The 20686-nt window shown below is 47.9% G+C and overlaps 2 protein-coding genes across 3 annotated transcripts; one reads left to right on the forward strand and one right to left on the reverse strand.

Annotated features, from left to right (window-relative positions):
* The first annotated feature begins 1054 nt into the window (after positions 1 to 1054).
* Positions 1055 to 5228, forward strand: TCF23 (transcription factor 23). Its single transcript, XM_036749915.1, has 3 exons — positions 1055 to 1309; positions 2065 to 2307; positions 5052 to 5228. The coding sequence occupies exons 1-3, from the start codon at positions 1094 to 1096 to the stop codon at positions 5226 to 5228; spliced, it is 636 nt and encodes a 211-aa protein (XP_036605810.1). The 5' UTR covers positions 1055 to 1093.
* Positions 5229 to 6568: 1340 nt separating this feature from the next.
* On the reverse strand, positions 6569 to 20625 carry SLC5A6 (solute carrier family 5 member 6). Of its 2 annotated transcripts, none has more exons than XM_036749532.1 (17): positions 20307 to 20485; positions 19780 to 19846; positions 15422 to 15972; positions 15055 to 15120; positions 14426 to 14477; positions 13841 to 13908; positions 13513 to 13667; positions 12859 to 12999; positions 12534 to 12663; positions 11743 to 11831; positions 11136 to 11248; positions 10595 to 10662; positions 10025 to 10111; positions 9678 to 9856; positions 9391 to 9494; positions 9013 to 9128; positions 6569 to 8687 (listed from the first exon to the last, which is right to left on the reverse strand). In XM_036749532.1, the coding sequence occupies exons 3-17, from the start codon at positions 15827 to 15829 to the stop codon at positions 8532 to 8534; spliced, it is 1932 nt and encodes a 643-aa protein (XP_036605427.1). In that variant the 5' UTR covers positions 15830 to 15972; positions 19780 to 19846; positions 20307 to 20485; the 3' UTR covers positions 6569 to 8531. The 2 variants fall into 2 exon arrangements, with proteins under 2 accessions (XP_036605427.1, XP_036605428.1); XM_036749533.1 differs by lacking the exon at positions 20307 to 20485 and adding an exon at positions 20608 to 20625 and having other exon boundaries at positions 6576 to 8687.
* Positions 20626 to 20686: the final 61 nt, after the last annotated feature.

Below are 20686 nucleotides of genomic sequence, written 5' to 3' on the forward strand. Positions count from 1 at the left end.
TGCCAAATGAACTCGACTCAAGCCTTCTCGGCCAAGGAGACACAAAGTTTATTAAAGATTCGCCGTATTGGGTAGACTCTTAGGGAGCCTGAGCATTTGTGACGCTAATGCCAGGGGGCCAGATTAATCTGAGTTTAGCTAGATTGAATCTGAGCGCCTTCATGGAGGCAAGATGAGATTTATATACAGAACGATTGTGGGAGGGATTGAGGGGTGGTCAAATAGTCTGGGGTGACTAGAGGAGGGGTTTAAGGAAGGTCTTGAGGAGGAGTCTAAGGAGGATCTTGATGGGACTGGGGTGATTAGAGGTCAAGACTCTAGGAGTAAGATTAAGGGTAGGAAAGAGCTGAAGGCCACCTGGAGATAACAGACTTTAGTGGGCTAGGCTAGTTTAAGGGTAACAGAGATTTGGGCATAGCAATAAGGGAAGGCTAATGGCCTCAGGCGAAGGCCAGATCAAGTGGGAAGATTCAAGGAGAGTTCAAGGGGGTTCCCAGAGACTGTACCCCCATCATAAGCACTCTTGCTGAAAGGGAGACAGATGAACTTTCTCTTTAAGCACTGTAGTTTTTGAGACACCATTTTACAGGGAGTAGATGGCTTTTTTTTTAGGGGGGGGAGTTGGGTTTTAGTAGTCTCCACTGGACTCCAGCAGTTAGGACTGGTGTCCCCAAACCGAGTTCCCAAGGCCACCACAAGAATCCTTTCAGAGTGGGGCCTGACTAAGGGGAATGAATTTCAGCTTCCATCTACCCTCCAGTTTTCCTCAGCATGGGTCCCCTCCCAATGCCTAGCCACTCCCAGTAGACATCACCCTCTTCCCTCCCTTTCCTCCCCCCCCTCCCCCAGCTCACAATGTCCTCCCCCTGCCCAGGCTGGGGTGCAAGGCAAGCAGGAGTTTTTTGAGGGGGATGGGCTGGGTGGGCGGTTTTCCCAGAGCAAGGAGTGGAGCAGGGCCGAGTTGGCGCCAGCTCCCACAGATAAAGACACTCCTGGCCAGCTGACCATCTAGCTCCGGCCAGCCACAGCCCAGGGGCCCACACAGGAGCTGCTTCCCTGTCCTGTGGGCAGCACCCCATCTCAGCAGGGTGACATGACACAGAGAGAAGCCAGGACTTCCCCAGGGATGCCTGGACTGGGCGGCCACAGCAGCGGATCTGGGATGGCACTGGGCACTGACAGGAAGAGGAGCCGCCTGATGAAGGCGAAGCAGGGACTATGGGGAGAGACTAGCTGGGGCAGCCAGAGATGGAGGAGACCTGGCCCCACCAGCCATAATCCCAGAGCCAGGAGCTTGGCTGTTGGCAGGGTAAGGAGAAAGGGCATCCCTAGAGAAGATCAACAAAGGCCTGACCCACCAGGGCCAAGGGGAAGATGGAACTGGCTGAGATAAGGGGGATGGGAGTGGAGTGGGGCCGAGTCTCCATGTGGAGGGTGGCAGGAGGGTGGCAGCTCTATCAAAGGTGAGGTACCATGTTTGAGGGCTGGAGCTAATACAGTGCTAATGTTCCTCTCCCAGAAAGGGGGTCATTGGAGCTCTTGGATTTTAAGGGCCAGTTCTTGGCATGGCAGCCACCTGAATAGTAGATTGGAAAGGATGTTGGCTGTGGAATTCAATGTGAAAACCAGGTCGGTTTCAGTCCCAGCCGTGGCCCTTACTTGCTGTGTGACCACAGGCAAATCACCCCGCCTCTTTGAGAGGTTCCATTTTCCCATATAAAATGGAGCTCATGATACTTGTACTACCCACCACAAATGATAGAAGGAATATACTTTATAAAATGCAAAGCACTATAGAAATGTTACTTGTCGTTGCTATCATCATTCACCTTTCCACAGCTTGGCCCTAAGCCCAATCAAGGACTGGGCTTATGATTCTAATTCCTAAGTTTTGGGGCAGAGCAGGGGTTCAGAATAGGGTTCCGTATCAGTCAGGGGCTCAGGACTGGCATCAGGGAGGAGGTGAGATGGGCTGGAACAGTAAGACAAGGAAGCCAAGTAGTGTATTTGAGAGAAAGAACTATAGCGTTAATTCTTCTCTATCCTGGACCATGCACTACACAGGGCGAGTCCAGTCCTGAGAATGCAGCCCGTGAACGGAGTAGAGTAAGGACTCTTCGTCAAGCCTTTCTGGCCCTGCAGGCAGCATTACCTGCAGTGCCCCCAGACACCAAGCTCTCCAAACTCGATGTACTGGTCCTGGCCACTAGCTACATAGCCCATCTTACCCAAACCCTAGGCCAGGAGCTGCCAGGGGCAGCTTGGCCCCCCTTCCTGCGTGGACTCCGCTACTTGCACCCTCTCAAGGTAACTCTATGAGATACTTCTCGCCATGATAGGGGGTGGAGGATACCAGAAACAGTAGGCTCTTACTTTGGGATATGGGGCTCAGGATTCCTCTTTGTATGGGAAATACTATGTCTGGAGCCAGCAGATTCCAGCTCTCTTGAGGGCAGTGGGGAGGGGGGGGCCGGGGGGGGGGTGTAGAGCTGGGGAGGGTCCAAGGTATGTGTAGGGTGGTGGGGAGGAGCCAAGAACAGATTTTGGAAAGAGGAGCATGGTATAGTGAAGAGGACTCAGAGCCAGAAGATTGGATTTGAAGCCCTACTGTATTGTTTTACTAGCTAGGTGATCATAGGCTGCCCACCCCTCTAGGCTTCAACTCCCTTTTCTGTCAAATAAAGGTCTTGGACTAGATGGCCTCTGAGGTCTCTTGCAGCTCTAAGCTGCTGTGATTCTGAGGGCTGACCCTGTCTGCCTCCTGAATAGAGAGGAGTAATAGTCAGGAAGATACTTGTTTGTCTGGCTGGCTCCCAATAATTATTTCCAAACACTATTGTACAGCCCTCCCTTTGATGGAAAACAGGTTTGGGGACCCAGCTGCTTCCCTAGCATGTCCCTATGTACATAGCAGCACACTCTCTTTAGAATACAGGTGGTAGGTGTATGGGGAAGGGGAAGCCCTTATTCCTGGAAAACAATATTATAATGGGGATTAACTGTGTCACCCTGTAAATCTTAACTTTGGCCTTCTTCAGGATACTATTCTCAACATTTTAAAAAAATTAAATAGTATCAAAATATTTGAGTTTATTAAAAACTTCTTCCACTAAAGCCCTATTCTGAAGCCTTAACATGGTAGGGTTGTGACACTGGATTTAGGAAGACAGCTTGGTGTATCATTATTTTCATTCTCAAAGATTGTGCCTAGTTGAGAGCAACCTGTGAGCATTCTTCCTGGCCTGGAGAGGCTTTGTGGACACTGTGTCTGTTATCCCAAGGCCCTGCCTAAGTTTGGTGAGGCCATCACCAGATTGGCTGCAGAGTTATGAATTATTTTTCCCTCTTCTTAAAATCCAAAAAAACCCAAAACCATAGCTAACATTATATTGAACTTTAAGGTTTTCAAATCACTTTACATTGATATCTATTGTCAAAACAACTGTGAGATAGCTACTGTTTTTGCCATTTTACAGATAGGAAAACTGAGCCTGAGAGGTTAAGTGAATTGTCCAGGGTTATGAAATTTGCTAGGTGTAGGAAGCGGGATTTAAACTTTCTCTCTCCAAGCCTAATTCTCTATGCCCTACACTCCCATCACTGCTTCTCGTCCAAAAACATGAGATGTGGCAAGCTAGGTCAGCAGAAGGATTGCCTGGAAATACTGGAGTGGGGAAATGAGCTCAAAGGCAAGAATCTGAGTCCAGGGGGGGTGAGAATTTTCAATGAGAATCCTGACATCACACAGGTAGTGCAATCGACTTCGAGTCAGGTCAGGGAGAGGGAAAGGGCTGGGCCATCGCCTCATTCTACCTTTCATCCAGCTAAAGAGGGAAGGCTTCAGGTATCAGAGAAAGCCGACCTCCTTGTTCTCTAGATGAGGGAACTTGGCCTTAGGAGAAGTGGTTTCCAAAGACAAACAGCTAAAGTGGAAGAGGTGGGGCTTGAACCCCGGGTTTCTAACACTGAGACTAATGAGTGCTCTTTCTACCACAGCAAGTGGTTCTCAAACTTTGCGCTCTCAGGACCTGCTTACACTGAAAAACTACTAACTTCAAAGAGTTTTTGTTTATGTAGGTTTTATCTATCAATATCTAGTTTTGGAAATACAAATTTTTTTATTATGAAAAGTTTTGATTTTGCACAGCCCTTGAAAGGGTCTTGGGCATCCCCAGGGCCACACTTTGAGAATGGCCCTACTATAACATGTAGCCTCTAAGGAGTGGAGGTAAGGACTATTTGGCCCCAAGAGGGGTTAGCCTTAAAATTGCCAAGAGGAGAATTTAGGCTTGATCTCAGGAAAAACTGGCTCATAATTAGAGCACTCCAACAACAGACTGGACTGCCACCAGAGTGGGTAGATGCTCCCTTACCAGAGGCCATCGAGCAGAGGCTGGAGGATCACTTGGTGGTTATGTCAGTGTCCTCACTTCTTTTGGGTGTGGGGTGGACTAATGGCTGCCAAGGTCTCTCCTAACCCTTAAATTCTATGGGTCTCTGATGAACTATATAAAAGGGACAACAACTCAGACTTCATCTTCCTTGGGGACCTCATGAGAAGGTTTGGGATACAGCAGTACAGGGAATGGACAATAGGTGCGGAGCTGACCTAGCCCTTTCACTGGCTAATTAAATTTGGGGCAGAAGACTGGATACTCATTTCACAGCCTCAAAAAAAGTTTGAGGAAAAGTGTCTTTCTCTACCTACTTTTGGAATTTCGGATTGAGCCTCTTCGAAGTTTTAATTTGTCCATTCCACCAGCACTTAATATCAATTGTGTGCCAGGTACTGGAGAAACAAAGACAAATGCATTTAGTCCCAGCCCTCTTGACCTTACCTTTCTTGGAGGAGTGGGAGAACACATTCAAATGGATGTAAATACAAATTACATGCAAAGTAATTTTATGAGTTGTATGAAGTTTAATGAGGTAGAGATGCTAGAGGGTAGTTTAGTTTGGGGTCTAAGAATTCAGGGCTTGCAGGAGGATGATTTGGGGTTTCTGAAGCGTGTATTGTAAGCATTATTTATTCCTATTCCCATGTCTTGCAGAAATGGCCAATGAGATCTCGCCTCTACGCTGGAGCCTTGGGGCCATCTGGCCTTGACCCTCCTATCAGCGGTGCTCCTGGCCAGAGAATGTGGGAATCAACATTCAGGCCCCAAGTCCCTGGAGAGGGGGAGTTCATTCCTCCCAAGCCAGTCTCACCAACTTGCAGCAGCAATTAACTTCATCTGTTTCCCCTGAGATTGGCCCCTTAACTTACTATGGGGCCAACTCCCTCAACCTGCCCTTACTTTCTATGACTTTCTAGCCTGCTGATCCATTTCAGGGTCTGCTTTCAGAATCCCCAGTACACACATAAACCTTAGGAGGAAAACAATTACAGCCTAGGGAGCTGGCAGGGAGCTTTTTCGCTGATGGGCAACAGGGAAGGTAGAAGGCAGAAGTGCCAGGACTTGATACTTTGATATAGCTTCACAGTGACTCAGTTACCACTGTTAGGAGTGACAGCTCTGGATGCCTGTCATTGTGTTGGAGTGATGGAATCTCTTCAAATCTCTTCCTCTTGCCTCTCTCACAAAGACCTTCTGAATTAACTCACTGTAGAGTATGAGAATAGCCCCAGCCGAGGGCAAAGGTAGAGAGGACTTGGAAGGCAGCTACAGCAAAGTATTTAGCACCATTGGGAATTAAGGGGAGGCTGTTCACTGGGATCTTGGCAAGTTCAAAATTGTAACAAGAGCTAGGCACTGGTCTTTTGGCCCAAGGACCACATAAGCATCACTGGGAATTATGGAACTATGAGTGTGTGCTAAAGGATTAGGTGGTTCTAATGTAAGCCAAATCTAAGGTGACCACATAGCCTTTGTTAGGCAGGACATTCATGGACTCATACTTCTAATCCTCCCAGGTAAATGCCTCAAATGCCCCTCTTTTTTGTCCCTTGCTGGGCCCTGGTGCTTTCCTTCCCCATTCCTTTTCCTTCCTCTTCATGTAAACAAATTCCCAGCTCTTACATTTCTAATTTCTGGATAAAAGTCCCAGCTGTCTTGCCTACTTCAGTATTACCGGTTCCTAAATCGAAAGTTGGAAGGGTCCTGAGGGGCCATCTAGTCCAACTCTCACATTTTAGAGTAGAGGAAATTAAACTGCAGGGAGGTTGTGACTGCCCGCGGTCACATGCATCAGAGGCAGGATCTGAATCCTGCAAATCTGTGTCTGATGAATCTAGAACCACTGCTCTTTCGACCACATATCCTACTTCCATCCAACTCTTCCAAGGCTAGACTCCCTTTGCCACCCACACTTAGACACCTGGAAACAAGGCTTTTCCCTAACAGGACAAACATTGGACTCTACAGTTTCATCCTGACCTGCATGAGTATATCTGAAATGTAGCCCCTAAAGCAACATGGAATGCAGCCCAAAGCCCATATGGAGGCACTATGATTCTCTAGATCAGCCCTCAGTCTAAAACCTTGTATCTAAGGGTCTGATTGGGGCATGGGGATGGGAAGAGAGATTTTAGTCTCCTCCCAACTTGTCCTTACATAGACGCCGTTAGTCATGGGAATACTAAGGTATATTTATTTCAGTACTTAAGACAAAAGTGGCCATACACTTGGATTCTAGGTTGAAGAGCTGCAGAGCTACAAGTTTGGGGGTCAGGGGCACAGAAGAGAATAAGGCTGGAGAGGAAAGATCAAATTGAGGTGGGGTAGAAGAGGAAACAGGGAGGGTGTGAGGTCTGAGGCTGCCCAGGATGTGGAGAAGCAGTTGAGACATGGCTGGAAGCCATGAGAAGGAGGCCTCAGCCAAGGCTAAACTCATAAATCCACTTCGGACCAGGCTATGGGGAGCTTGGATGGAGTTGCTTCTCAGGCAGCTGCACTGGGGGTGGGAGGGAATTGGGGGCTGTGGAGTGTCCAGGTGTGGGAGGAGGGTGTGAGCACAGTGTTCCTCACTCCAAGACCATAAAAGTCCTGCTCAAATATTCTATTTTTAAAAGTTGAATAGCAATGTCTTCTTCATTGGGATGAAATGGCTGGGGCGGGGGTGGGGGAGGGGAAGAAAGGGGGGTAGAGTGAGGATTGTCAAACGGGAGAAAAGAAGTCTGGGAATGTACACTCCAGGGATGAAGGACAGGGGAACAATCTTTCCAGGGAATAACAGAAGAATCAGAATGAGCTAGCTTAGACTGTTCAACTGCCTATTTCTCCCTTGACCTCCTTGGTAAATATTTCTTCGTGTTGCAAGAAGAGAGGCATAGACCCCTTACTCTGAGGCAGTGCCATACACTACACAAACTCTTTTTCCTGAGAGAGAAGGCAGAGATGGTAGAGGTGAACCAGGTCAGAGGCAGAGTGGTGGAGAGAGGCCCCTGACCTTGCCCAACCCAGTACTTTCAGGATCTGATTGTCATACTCTCCTTTGGGGTCCAAGAGCTCTGTTGAGGGGCTTAGAAATGACCCTTTTAAACCTCATCACAGGTGCCAGAGGACACCCCTCCAAGTGCAGCCTAGCCCCTACAAGCTCCTACTTACCAGAGCAAGGTAGGATTGAGCCGTGGCTGACAAAGGTGAGGAGGAGGGTGTGCAAAGGAAGGCTGGGCAATGGAAGGAGCAAGAGATAACGGGGACCTGAGAAAAGTGAGTTTCCCAGTGACTGCTTTTCAAGAAGAAAAGTTCCCCAGATGGAATTCCCATTGTGTCAGATTTTGGTGCCAGGGCAGACAGGCAAAGAAGGATCTGTCAGATATGCTACACCATAAAGAGAGGCGTCTTCAGGGTGGGCACAGGACAGCTGCAATAAAGAAGAGGCTAGATAAGTCCAGGTAAAAGAACTGTATTCCCCAGGGCAAATGGGTATGTGAAAAAGCCTCAGCAAGAGGCAGAATGACATTCAGGTGGGATGGCACAAGTAGCGTGAGCCCAAGATCAGTTAGAGGGCAGGAGGTAGCCAGCCAGTCACAGCCTGTCCTATCCCTACTTGCTCCTGTAGAGTGTGCTAGAAGCTTCCCCTACCAGTCTAACAGGACCTAATAAACTCTTTAGTTCTAATTAGCAACAGGAGCAAAGCAGATGAGTTTTCCACCCGTGGGAGCTCTGAGGGACCATGGTTTCTTCTCAACCTCTGTCTGGAGCTGGGGTTGGAGGAAGTTGGAGGGTTTTAAGCTAAACTGGTCTCCCACAAGATCCCTTTTAATCTCCCTGAAGAAGGCCTTCCCTGAAGACAAAATATTGGCTCCTCTTGTGTTACAGACTACTTTCTGCTTAAGGGCATGACAAAGTCCAATAATAATCAGAAATAACACGATGGTGAGTGACAGGAAATCATGGCTCCAGCTATTGTATAGAGTACATCATGTGGTCAGAAGGTCCTTGGGTGCATACTGGGTCACCGGGCTCAGATAACCCTGCTGGAATAGACACAGGTTTGCTCTTGGTTTACTGGGAGAGGGGGTTGATGTGTTTGCCTCGTGGGTAGAGGGAGAGTCAGAGACAACTGGATTCTGTTCTGCTCCCAGGTCACAGTGATGTCTCGTGTAGTATGAAGGCATGACCATGGTCCCCCTGGATATGGCCTTGCTCAGGTACTACCACCACCACTTCCTCTTCCCCACAGCCAGTCAGCTTTCCATTGCTTATCTTCTCTGGTACTTTATCTGTCTTATAGGAGACCTCCTAGAGATAAAACAGGTGTGGTACAGTTAGGATGCTGGAACTGGGGAGACAGGGGCCCTGGGGGAGGGTTCTAGTCCCTATTTTGTACAGGTGGGAAAATGCAAGAGATGAATCTTTCCTCTATACTGTGGGGAACAAGGGATATGGCTCAAGTCAGGAATCTCCTATGATGTCTTTAGAAAGATTGCACACTTGTTAAAAAAGTGTGGGGGAAAAAATTAGGCAAGGTAAGGAAACTGATGTGCTAGGAAGGTGCTAGAGAGGATATGGGGGAGGACACATAAAGAACAAATGTAGAAGGGTATGTAAATACTACATGTATTACTTCACTATAGCCCTGGCAGGGCAGACAGTCCCAACAGGATCTGGGCAGGAAGGCAAACAGTCGTGGCAACACTGGGTAAATTGTCCGAGGGTTTGGGGGCTGTCTCCTTGTTCCACCTAAAGGCCAAAGATTCTAATTGGTCTCTCCTAGGCCCTCAGCTCTCCCCAGTCCCAAAGCAATCATTTCTTCATCAGTGCTTTACTATCCCAGTACCCTCACACATCTTAGATAAAAAACCTGGTTATTACAGAAGAGCCAGAGAATTAGGACCAGCTCTCCCTCCTCCCAAGTCTACTGCCCTCTTCCAGCTCCTCTAACCCCTACTTCCTACTGTCCCTCACCATTGTTCCCATCTGCCCCAGCTTGGTTTCTCCTTACCAGTGAGGAGACTGACAAGCAGTCCCACGACAATGACTGTGGTGGAATTGTGTGCACTGTACCATAAGTAGGACAGGTTGTAGAATCGCTGCAGTCCCGTGGGCCTGAGGAGAGCAGAAGGGTAAGGGGGACTACCAGTCTTGAGGCATCGCAACGTTCTGTCTTCCTCTTGTTATTCTACACCCGATACCTTGAAAGCACACTCCTAGGCCCACCCTAGGATGGCCTAGTGATTAGCAACCTCTCCCCCCAGCCCCACCCCACCTAAGACACAAGCCTTTACTCACCTGGACACTGCTGAGGGCATCAATGTGGTCATAGTGACAACTGTCGTGTTTCTATGTGAGAGGAAGCCAGTACCATTGTGGGGAGGGAGTACTGTACTTGAGGTCATGCTGCTCACCATACTCCCGATGCCAATCCAGAAGGCCATGATGAGTCCAGCCAGCAGACCCACCACTGCACCCTACGTCACATATTCCCATTCAGAATTCAGAGGCTTCACCCAACCCTCCCCAGCACATGTTCCTTCCCCTCTCCACTGCCAAAACCAAGGCCCTGACCTAGTCTTCCTGTCCCTCCTCAGCCCTTCCTTGGGGCTACCTCTTCATTTGGCTGCTAGGGGGACACTTACAGCTGAGTTGGCACAAGGAAAGAAAATGCCAAGGCAGAAGAGTCCAAGCAGAGGTCCCCCAACCATCCCAAAGATGCTTATTGCTGCCTGGAGAGGAAAGGATTAAACAAGAAAGATAAAGTAGCATAAATATTTAGTAGCCTCATAGATGTCTGGGTACAACTAGTTCCTATTTATTCAAATTCCCAGGATTTGGAGAGTTCTTACCATCAATTGCCTCACATAGGGTAGAGTAAGGACTAGAGGGGATGAGGGGGGAATCTCCTTAGGACTCCTTTCCACGGGGGTAAGCTTTCTAGCTTGCAGTTACAGGACTCAGAGTTCATCCAATCCACTCAATTTACAAATAAAATACTAAGGTTAAATATTGGAGCTGCCAAAAGAATTCTGCTTCATCAGTGTAAGTGGGTCTGGCTGTCTCACAGGTGAGCATGAGGGGGTGACCAAGTGGAAACATAGAAGGTCATCCCCAACTATGGGAAGCCAGCTTTTGACTTGATCTCTTGGGTCTCACCCTCCCCCCACCTCCCTAAACAAACCACACCTGCTCTTTCCCACTGTATTCCTCACCTGCAGCACAGGCCCCATTAAGGAGGAGACATAGGCCATTCCAAGACATACCACACCATAGGCTACACCTAGGGGAGGAGAAAGCAAGAAGGCAAAGAGAAGAATCCTAACACGGAAGAAAGGAGGAAGAAGCAGGACTCTCTTGTCTTCCTCTTCCTGCCTCTTTTTAAGGTTTATACTTCTGTCATAGTCCCGGGTTCTCCCACCCTGGAGCCTCTTTCTTTACCCTCCCAGGGAAGCTGGGGGCTTCTCCTACTCACAGTATTGAATGAACTATGTGCTTAACTCTCTAGGTAAAGAAGCCAACTCAGTCTGGGCTAGGAACAAGTGCTTAACAAAAGTAAAATCCCAATGGTAATGATGAGTTTGGAAGTGACAAAAAAATAAAAAAGGGCCAATTCAATTTAATCCAACAATCATTTATTAATCATTTACTATGTGTCAGAGCCTAGGGATATGAAAAAAACTTCAGCCCTTGTCCTCTTGTTCTCAAGAAGCTTATGAACTACTGGGGCGAAGGGCTACGGGAACAAAGGCTTACCAAGGACCTTGGAAATCAAGGTGGCACGCTTCTCTGAGATTTCGGGGAAGTGGGGTCGGATCAGATCTTCTATGGTGACTGTTGCGAGTGAATTGAAAGCTGAGGAGATAGTGCTGAAAAACAAGATGAGGATGGACGTTTGCTCCGGCTCCAAGACTGAGCAGAGAGGTTTTTGCACTAAGTGGCCTGACTAGTTGTAGTGCATGGGGCTTGGGGCAAGGTTGTGAAAATGTTAGAGGAGAGTTGTCACCACAGTCAACAGCCTGAACAGCCTTCTGCCAGCGGATCAAAGAAATACCAGCAACAGCCAGTCTTCTTTCTGGTGGGCAGAGCTCAAGGATAAATTCTGTTGAAGGGTTTCAGGGAATGGCTTAGTATAACAGGGAAAGCTATCCATGAAAAAAGAGGGGACACCTTCTATTTGGTCTGCATGGACAATGGAGTCTTTTGTCAAAGCTGGGGGATGTAAATAAAGCTTGATTACGAAGTGCTCCACATACTGGGATTCCCTCTCAGGGCAAGCAGGGCCAGGTTCTCAACCTTTAGAACCCCAGAAGTAGGGCCAAGGAGAAGGGAAGGAGTAGGGAAAATCAGCCAAAGACCTTACCTGAGAGAACCACTGAAGAGACAGGCAACAAAGAGTCCAGGTAAGCCAGGCAGCTCGCCCAAGATGTCCATCACAAAGTACAGGACCATCTGTGAACAGAGCAGGGCATTTAATGACCTAACAGTTGCTGTGATGGGTCAAATACATGACCCACCCAACTCTCCCTGGGATATTATCAGGATATCCCAGCTCAAGGCATCCAGGAAAGCCAGGTCATCCCAATTCTGGAATGCAGCAGGACTGGGGAAAGACTGAGTATGTTGTGTATGTGTATGTGTATGTATGTTTGGGAGTGGGGGGAGCGGTTCTCAGGAGGGACTCATCTGCTGTGGGATATGGGAATGTTGTCTGTTTGAATGTTTCACCACACTAGGCCTTAATAACATAGTTAGGAGGAGGAAGGAGTTCTGGATTTAGAGTCAGAGGGCCTGGTGTTAAGCCCCCAGCCCCACTCTGCTAGGTGCTGAGGGAGACACTAAAATGATGAAGATAAGAGTGCCTGCTCTCACACAGGATGGGAGGGGAACCGGCACAGGGCCTAGCACACAGCAAGCTCTCAATACATTCACTATCCACACGGAAATGGTCCTGAATTTGGAACCAAAAAACCCGTGTTTGAATCCCAGGTTCTGCCACTTCCTAGCTACGTGACTTTGGGCAAGTTACTTAATTTCAATTTCCTTATCTGCGCTGGGGATGCCCTCAAGGAGCCATGAAAAGTGCTTTGTAAATGTGAATGTGCCCAGGGCTACCATTATTCTGTGCAGGACGATGCCCTACAAGAAGCTCACCTGGTCAGAGGAGACTTCAGCCTGCTCTGGGGCTAGGGGGTGGTCGAGGTAATAGACGAACATGACGAGACCAATGAGGCAGCCAATGCAGAGTACCACTTGCTGGCAGGGGAATACAGCATAGCAGGACCTGCAAGAGAAGGCAGGGTGGTGGGGGTGGGGACATATGTCACAGAGTGCTGGGAGACAACACCCAAGTCTCCAGAAGAGTCCCAGAACAGGGATCCCACAGTTCTGGGGTGGGGCTACCATCCCGGGGACAACCATTCCAACAGACTCCCCTAGAATCCCTCCTTTCTTGTCTCTCCCTTTTCCTTCAACTCACAGAATGGCAGTCTTTTCATTGCGGGAGCTGAGGTAGCGCTGTACTTGGGCCTGGTTTACTCCATATAAGGAGAGCATCATAAAGACTCCCCCAAAACTCAGAGTCCAGAAGGTGTGCCGCACAAATGGGTCTGGATTCAGGCTGCAACAGAGTGACCAGTCACCCGATGAAAGGTCCCTGGATAGAGACTCCCTGCCCTCCTTTGAGAAGGTGCCAGGGGGACAGCAAGACTGGGAACAACTTGGGGAGGCAGGGGAGGGAGGGAGGACACCCAAAGTCCAAAGCACTACACAAGTGCTGGATGTGCTAAAGGGAAAATCCAGGAGGGTTGTGGAAAGTCAATGCTTCAATTAAGTAAAATAAGTCCTTCTGCTTCTCCCTAAAATCCTAAAAGTCCTATATGTACGTGCTAGGGATGGCCCTCAGACCATGCCACACGCTTTACTCCTCATGTAAAATCCTGGCTCCCCATACACTTCCAATGCCTCAAGGGCCTGCTTTTGTTTCCCTTCCTTTTTCTAATTATCAAGACTCCTTCTTGTCTTAGCATTTCACCCAGTGCTTAGAGAGGCTGCCTTCTGGATATATCTCTGAGGTTGGGTCACAAGTTCCCACATGCAACAACTGTCTTGTTGGGAGTCAGGGAGTACTCACTCAATCCCAGAGATATGGTCATGCTGTGAAGCCACATCCCAAACACGCCCCAAGCCGCCCACCTTGGCAGCCCCCACGATGACGACAGCTAGCTGCCCCAGTAACATGACCACTGTCTGGAACACATCTGTCCAAATGACTGCCTTCAGCCCACCCTGAAGAAGAAAAGACGACAGACCATACATAACTCTTCTCCAAAACATCTGGAATCCAGGCCCACCCACCTTCCTCCTGGTGTCATGTGGCTGGTATCCTTTCAGAATCACTTCTATCTTTGCCATCCACTCCATCCCATCCTACCCCATTCCCCAGGGCACAGGGCACTTACCAGACTAGTATAGATAGTACACACAATGCCTAGAGCCAGCACTGAGCCCCACAGATGAAAGCCTGTCACTGTAAGCAGATAACAAAATAAATTCTCACTGGGGGGAGGGAGGTTCCTAGATACAATAGTTCTCCCACCTCTAAAAAGAAAAGGGGAGATGTATTTTCTTAATTCTTCTCTAGAGCCAAGGTTGGTTGTCATAACTGGAGTGTGTTCAGTTTTTTGTTCATTCCTCAGACACAATTTAATTCAATTCAAAAACTTTTCAAATGCAGGCTGAGAGAGGAACTTTAGTGAAGACAGACACCTTGATGCATCTGTCTAAAGCCAAAGTGAATCATTCGTTAGTTTTAAAGTACTTGAGTAATAACACCAAAAGCTGTTTATTAACCAATTTAGATTGAGAAGTGATAAATTAACAAATTTCTAGTTACTCAAATAGTTATTTCTCTCATACAAACTAGTTCAAAGGGCCTGGAAAGTGACAAACCTCCCCTTTCTATACTGATTCTTATTTGGAAAGCTCTAACATCGCTCATTTTTTGGGCATCCTGCCAGCCCTATATAGGGGCCTTGACTCTTTACCTGCATTGAGTGCCAAGGCTGGGGCATAAAGAACAACACCCATGTAGATCACCTGTTGGGGGAAGGAAGGAGGAAAGAGGAAGAGAGAAAAGGGGAGAGAGTCAGAGAGGGAATAAGAAAGAGTGGGAAGGGGAGACAGAGCTATGTTTCAGCTCCAATATCCCACATTGCTCCCTTGTATCCAAGTATACTGCTCTTTATCTATGTCTTCTAGTGCTTGGCTTGTCCCTACAGACCCTATCTTGGGCTTAAGAAGGTTTCAGAGTTTAGGGCACAGTGATATCTGTTTATCTATCTGTATATGTGTATATATATATGTTTGTGCGTTTGTGCGCACGCGTGTGTGTGTGTACATGTACCCACATTCTTTGTGCCAGTGGAGGCAAACGAGGGCAGGATTATGTTAATTTCCTATGTATTCCTCTTTGCCTCATTCATTCCACATCCTCTTTTTAAAAAATTATTGATGCTCTTAAAAAAAATCACTGTGATATTACTCCAGTAACTCCAAATAATAGGACCCTTCCTTGAAACAAAATACAGTGAAGTAAAACAAATGAATACATTGGCTAGATCTGAAAAACATATGCCTCATTCCAAACCTAATTTCCTACCCTCTTCCTACTTACCATCTGAAAGATGAAAGTTAGGGTTCCACACAGTCGCACAGCCTTGCTGAATCGAAGCTCCAGGTACTAGAATATATGAGTGAAGAGAATCATGTCAAAGTCTAGGTCTCTCCACCTTCTCCTGAGCCCCACATCTCCAATCTCATGCTGTTTATAGAGGTACAGAGGGCAAGGAGCAAAAAGGAAAATCTTTGTTCGGTCACAGACCAGAGTTTGGGAATTCTACCCCATCCGTTTGTCATTTTCAAGCTCTGCTCTTATGGGACAGAAAAAACCCCGGGATATACGGGATATATGAGCCTGAAAGCCCACTACTGCTTCCCCTCCCTTCCTCCCCATCCCTGTATAGTCTTCCCTTTACACCCACCTCATAAGCACTGGAGATATTCAGTCGGTAGAAGATGGGTATGAAGATATGGGCAGGCACTAGCAGACCTAGGAAGTAGGAGCAGCCTAGGAACCAATACTCAGTGCCAGAACGGTAAATCTCCCCAGGAACTCCTAGCAGGGCCACAGCTGACTGAAAGGTGGCAAGTAGAGACAGTGCCACAGGTAGGAAGCCCATGCTACGGTTAGCCAACAGGAAGTGGCGGACTGTGTTCTGGCCCCTGCCCTGACGTGCATAGAACAGCCCGATTGCAAGCGATAACACCAACAACAGTACACATACTGCATAGTCCGCAATGGTGAAGTGGGATAGTCGTGTTGGAGGGGTTGCCGTTGAAGGGACTATGGTGGATGGACTTACCCCTGAATAGAATTCTTTGATGCCCATGCCCTGTACCTAGGTATCCCTCACAGATTCTGCAATGCTCTCCAGCTGTGCAAAGGCAGAAGATGAACTTCAGCTACAACCTGGTGCCCAATCACTCTCCTCACTGTTTTCCTCTTCTGCCAGGGGGCATGGTAGAAGCCAAGCTGTCAAAGAAATCAGGGAATCCTGTCAAGGGAACTCATACCAAGTCAGCGCCAGATTCTTCCTACTCTCACATCTACTCCCCATGGTGCTTCCCATGCCTGAAGCCAGCCAATTCAACCTTGGATTACAGAAGGATGTGAAAGCAGACAGATGTGTCTCTAGTATAGGTTAGGGAAGGATGGGGTAGGGCAGAAAGCCAGCATAGAGGTAGAAGAGGAGACATCAAGCCCTGGTGAGGGTCTATGGATCTGTTCAAATTCAAATCCCTTAGGGTCACCACTCCAACAACTAGACAAAAGTCAACACAGCACAGAACCAATAACTACAGTTCCCCAAGCCAGTACGGCCCAGTCTGGCGCCAGAGCCCAGCAGGGAAGAGGAATGTAAGATTAACCATTTTGTTATTTCAATCGTTACTTCTGGTAATGAGCTCTCCAACTCTCACTGTCCTTCTTGGCATCTTCACTGTCTCTTTTCAGTATCCTCCTGAAGTAACCCCAATGTGCTAGAAATTCTCTGCTGGGATTCTCCTGAGGCTACTACAAAGGCTACTCTTTATACCCCCAGTTACAAACAATATGGTATCCCTTCCTCCAAACCCTCCCCCCAGAAGTACTTCCCTAGCAGAAACACCCAAGAGTACTGGTAAAGCTGAAGGGCTCAGTGTTAGAGAAGGAAAGAAGATCAAGGGAAAGTAAACAGGACAGTGACCTTCCTGGGGGCAGACACGCACCTGGAGATGAGATCCCTCTACAGAAGCTGCTGAGCTTGCCTGGTTAAGTGGGAAGAGTGGTCAAGCTTCCTATGGGTGGAGCTCTGAGTAGGGACTAAGGGTCTGATCTTTTAAATCCAAAGAGGTGGGGTCAGGGATGAGGCGTGAACAAATTCCTGTAACTAATGATTAAGTTCCATTACACCCTTTCATGGAATAAAATGTTAAAGCCTCAATTCCCCAGATACCTGGGGAGCAATGACCCCTATGGCCACAAAATTAAACCAAGACTGGACAGGCCTAGGAGTGGGTGACTGGGAATGCCGGGGCTTCAGAAACATTCCTAGAGAGCTTAGGCTTCTTGTGGAGCACCACTTGGCACTATGCCAAAGAAGCTAAACGGGGTAGGGGAACAGGCCGAAGGAAAACGTGTTTCTTTAATCCCATAGGCTATGCCAGACTGCTGTTGGCATCAGGAGCTCTGACTCTGGAAACTTCTATGTCTGCTCCAGGGGAGAACATAAACAACTCAGGGGAAACAAATGACAGTCGATAACATATATTCCGAATGCAGGGCAGGGGAGAAATGTGACCAGTACAATACAGAAGGAAACAAGCAAAGAGCCAGAACTCTGAGGGGAAGCTGAGAAGCGCTCTTGCTGCCACTCTGACCTGCTAACCTCTGCAGCTAGAATCAGGGAATGGGCAGTCAGTCACCCTAGAAACAGCGTTTAGCTTTCAAGCCATCTGGAGACTGATTAACATACTTGGTGTTTTTCCCTTTCCCCAGTCTAATCTTCCCTTTTAGGCTTCCCTTCTTCTCCCTAAGTAGACAGTCAGGTCTTCCTACCACAAGGGTCACACGCACAAGTCTAGGCAGAGCCTGACTTCACAAAGTTCGGCCCTGACCTATGAAGCTCCTAAAAACAGGGTGGAAGGTGACTCGTGTCTGGTGAATCTGGGGCATCTCACGTTCTGCGTTATCATACGCTCTAGGCTTCGGGTATACCACTTCCCAACAGTTTCTGATTGGGACCCTGCCATATGACACAAAGATGTCCTTGACATTATTGCAACATTCTGCGTTCCCTCCCTCCCTCCTTCTTCCTCGGCATTATGGTGGGGGTGGTGGTGATCATAACTGTGGCAGAAATAAGATAAAAGATGGCTGATGGGTGGTTGAATCAGGTGGCTTGGAATCTAGTTCCAGCACTACCACTTGGTGATGAACTTCGGGCAAATCACTTCATGTCATAGGGCCTCAGTTTCCTCATATATAAAATGTGGAAGGTCTAATATTATGTGCTTCTGGGTAGGCAAATACTTGGACTGATAGATTACTAGATGCTCTTCCAAAATGTATATCAGGCTTTAAAAAGCTAGGAAATTCTGTCCTGAAAACTAGAGATGGAGAACCCTAATAGGTAGGGCCAGCTTCACAAGTAGGGAGAAGAGTGGTGTGAAGACACAAAGCACACAATGTCCTGCTCTAAAATATTTCCTCCAATCCCTGTCACTGTGTGCCTGACATTCCTTTGGGACTTAAAAAAAAAGTTTTCAGTTTTCAAGAGTCCTCTTTTAAAATTCAGATACCTCCAAAGTCTTAGAAATAAACTGTTGTAAGCTAGTTGAGGCCTTGTTCCATGAGATAGATGCAGGATGCCTTGGCAGGCAGGTAACCTAAATATTGACTTCTAGTCTCACATCTCCAAACTGCCTCTTGAATACTTCAAACTGAATGACCCACATATATCTTAAACTCAACCTATCCAACACTGAACTCATTATCTTTCTCTCCAAGCCTCCCCTTCTTCCTAACTTTCCTGTTACAGTCAGTGCCTGCCACAAATCTCCCAGTTCATCCTCCACTCAGCTATCAAAGCGATCTTAAGGTGCAGGTCTGACCACGTCACCTCCCTATTCAATAAACTCCAGTGGCTCCCTTTTCTGGATTCCTTCAAGGAATTTGATCCTTCCAGGATCAAATAATAATAACAACAGCTAACATACACACAGTGCTTCCCATGTGTCAGGTATTGTGGGAAGTGCTTTATAATTACTATTTCATTTGATCCTCAGAACATCCCTGGGAAGCAGGTGCTATTATTATCCCCATTTGACAGATGAGGAAACTGAGGCAAACAGGGGTTAAGTGATTTGCCCAGGGTGACAACTAGTAAGTGTCTGAGGCTTGATATGAATGCAGGTCTTCCTGACTCCAGGTCTAGCACTCTATCTCCTGTACCATCTACCTGCCCCCAAATCCAGCTTGGCTTTTAAACCCAGTCATAATTTAGTCCCTTCCTATCTTTCCCATCTTCTTAGATATACCTCACTCCCTTCCAGGTACTCTGTGATCCAGTGACACTGGATTCTTTGCTCTTCCTTGCACAAGCCTGCCATATCCTGAGTGTATTTTCATTGGCTGTCCCCTATGCCTAGAACTCTCTCTCTCCCCAGCACTACCTCCTGGCTTTTCTGGATTCCTTCAAGTGCCAGCTAAATCTCACTTACTGAGAAGAGCCTTTCCTAACTACCACTCCCCTCCTTAAAGCAAGTGCCCCCTTCTCTGTGATTACCTCAAATTTATTCTGTATATAGCTTTTTCAACATAATTTTCATGTTGTCTGCCCCATTAACTGTGAGCACCTTGAGAGCAAGGGATATTTTTTGCTTTTCTTTGTATCCCTAGTGCTTAGCACAGAGCTTGACCCACAGCAGGTGCTTAAGAAATAAATGCTTGTTGACTGACAGTCAAAAGGTACTCAAATTGTCTTAATCACAATTTTGTCAAACATCCTACTGCCTGATTACTCCTTTCTGAGCAAGAAACTGTCAAAAACCCTTTGAAAGGTCAGTGTCTTCATCTTCCCCCCCTACATCCCCTTCTCCCTAGCATAGCCTCCTCCTTATTCTCTTTTACAGGTTTTAGAGTTGGCATATACATTAGAGAACAACTAATCCAACCCCCCACATTTTACAAAAGAAACTGAGACCCAGAGATTCGTGGTTTGCTCAAGGTCACATAGCAGCAAAGCTGAGAATACAGCCCCGGGCATGACTTGGACTTGTATGGTGTCTCCAACTGCCTTACCTCCTTTGCTTATGCCAGTGCTAAGAAGTCCCCTCCGTCTCTTTCCAGTTCTTCATCATTTACTTTTCTGTGATTAAAGAAAGGGCAGATCTGGACATCCAATGATCTTCTCATGACCTTTGCCTGGCTGCTCCTCTTTCCTTTTTAGCACAGTTGTCTTCATTTCTATCTCTCCCCCAATTGCTCCCACCACCACCACCACCACCACCACCATCACCACCATCACCACCACTTGGGTCCTCTCTCTTCTTTCTCTATTGCTCACTACTCACCCTTTCTCCTTCCCTCCCTCCCTCCCTCTTCCGCTGGAAATCTCGAGGTGGGGGAAGAGTCCTTGTTTCCCGTGAGCAAGCTCGGGCCACTCTCTCCCCCATAGAGAGCACGGATCCCGGATTTTGCAAAAAGAACGCTGCCCACAAAATGCTAAAAATTAAAAAAAAATTTTTTAAAAGAACCCTCTCCCTACGTAATCCCAAGGATGGGATGCTCGGTCCTTCTTCCTTGTCTCCTCTCCCTCAGTTGCTTACCTTTGCCCTGCAGACTCTTCACTTCCTTGCCTCCAAGTCATAATGCTCTTCACGCGGAGCAGAGATGGTATCTCTACCTCTTCAGACCCGCCCCCACCCCACCCCCTCCAGGCCCTCTGGCAGCTAAGCCCAGCGTAGAGCCGCCACCTCCAGCACACGTGGGTTCCCTCAATGGGGTTACTCAGGGCCGGTAGCGCGCGGACTGATGACGCCACTGTCGTGCCTTCGCGGCTGCGCCTCCTAATTGGAGCAAATGCGGCCCACGGAGGCTACGCCCACCATGTTAACTGAGGGCACTTACTAGCGGGACGTCGGGTTCTCATAGGGGCCCAGAGGTTGGCGCCCAGAACGCGAGCAGGGGATTGCGGGTCGGGGAGCCC

Source organism: Trichosurus vulpecula, chromosome 3 (assembly GCF_011100635.1).
Source record: "Trichosurus vulpecula isolate mTriVul1 chromosome 3, mTriVul1.pri, whole genome shotgun sequence".
NCBI classification, from domain to species: Eukaryota; Metazoa; Chordata; class Mammalia; order Diprotodontia; family Phalangeridae; genus Trichosurus; species Trichosurus vulpecula.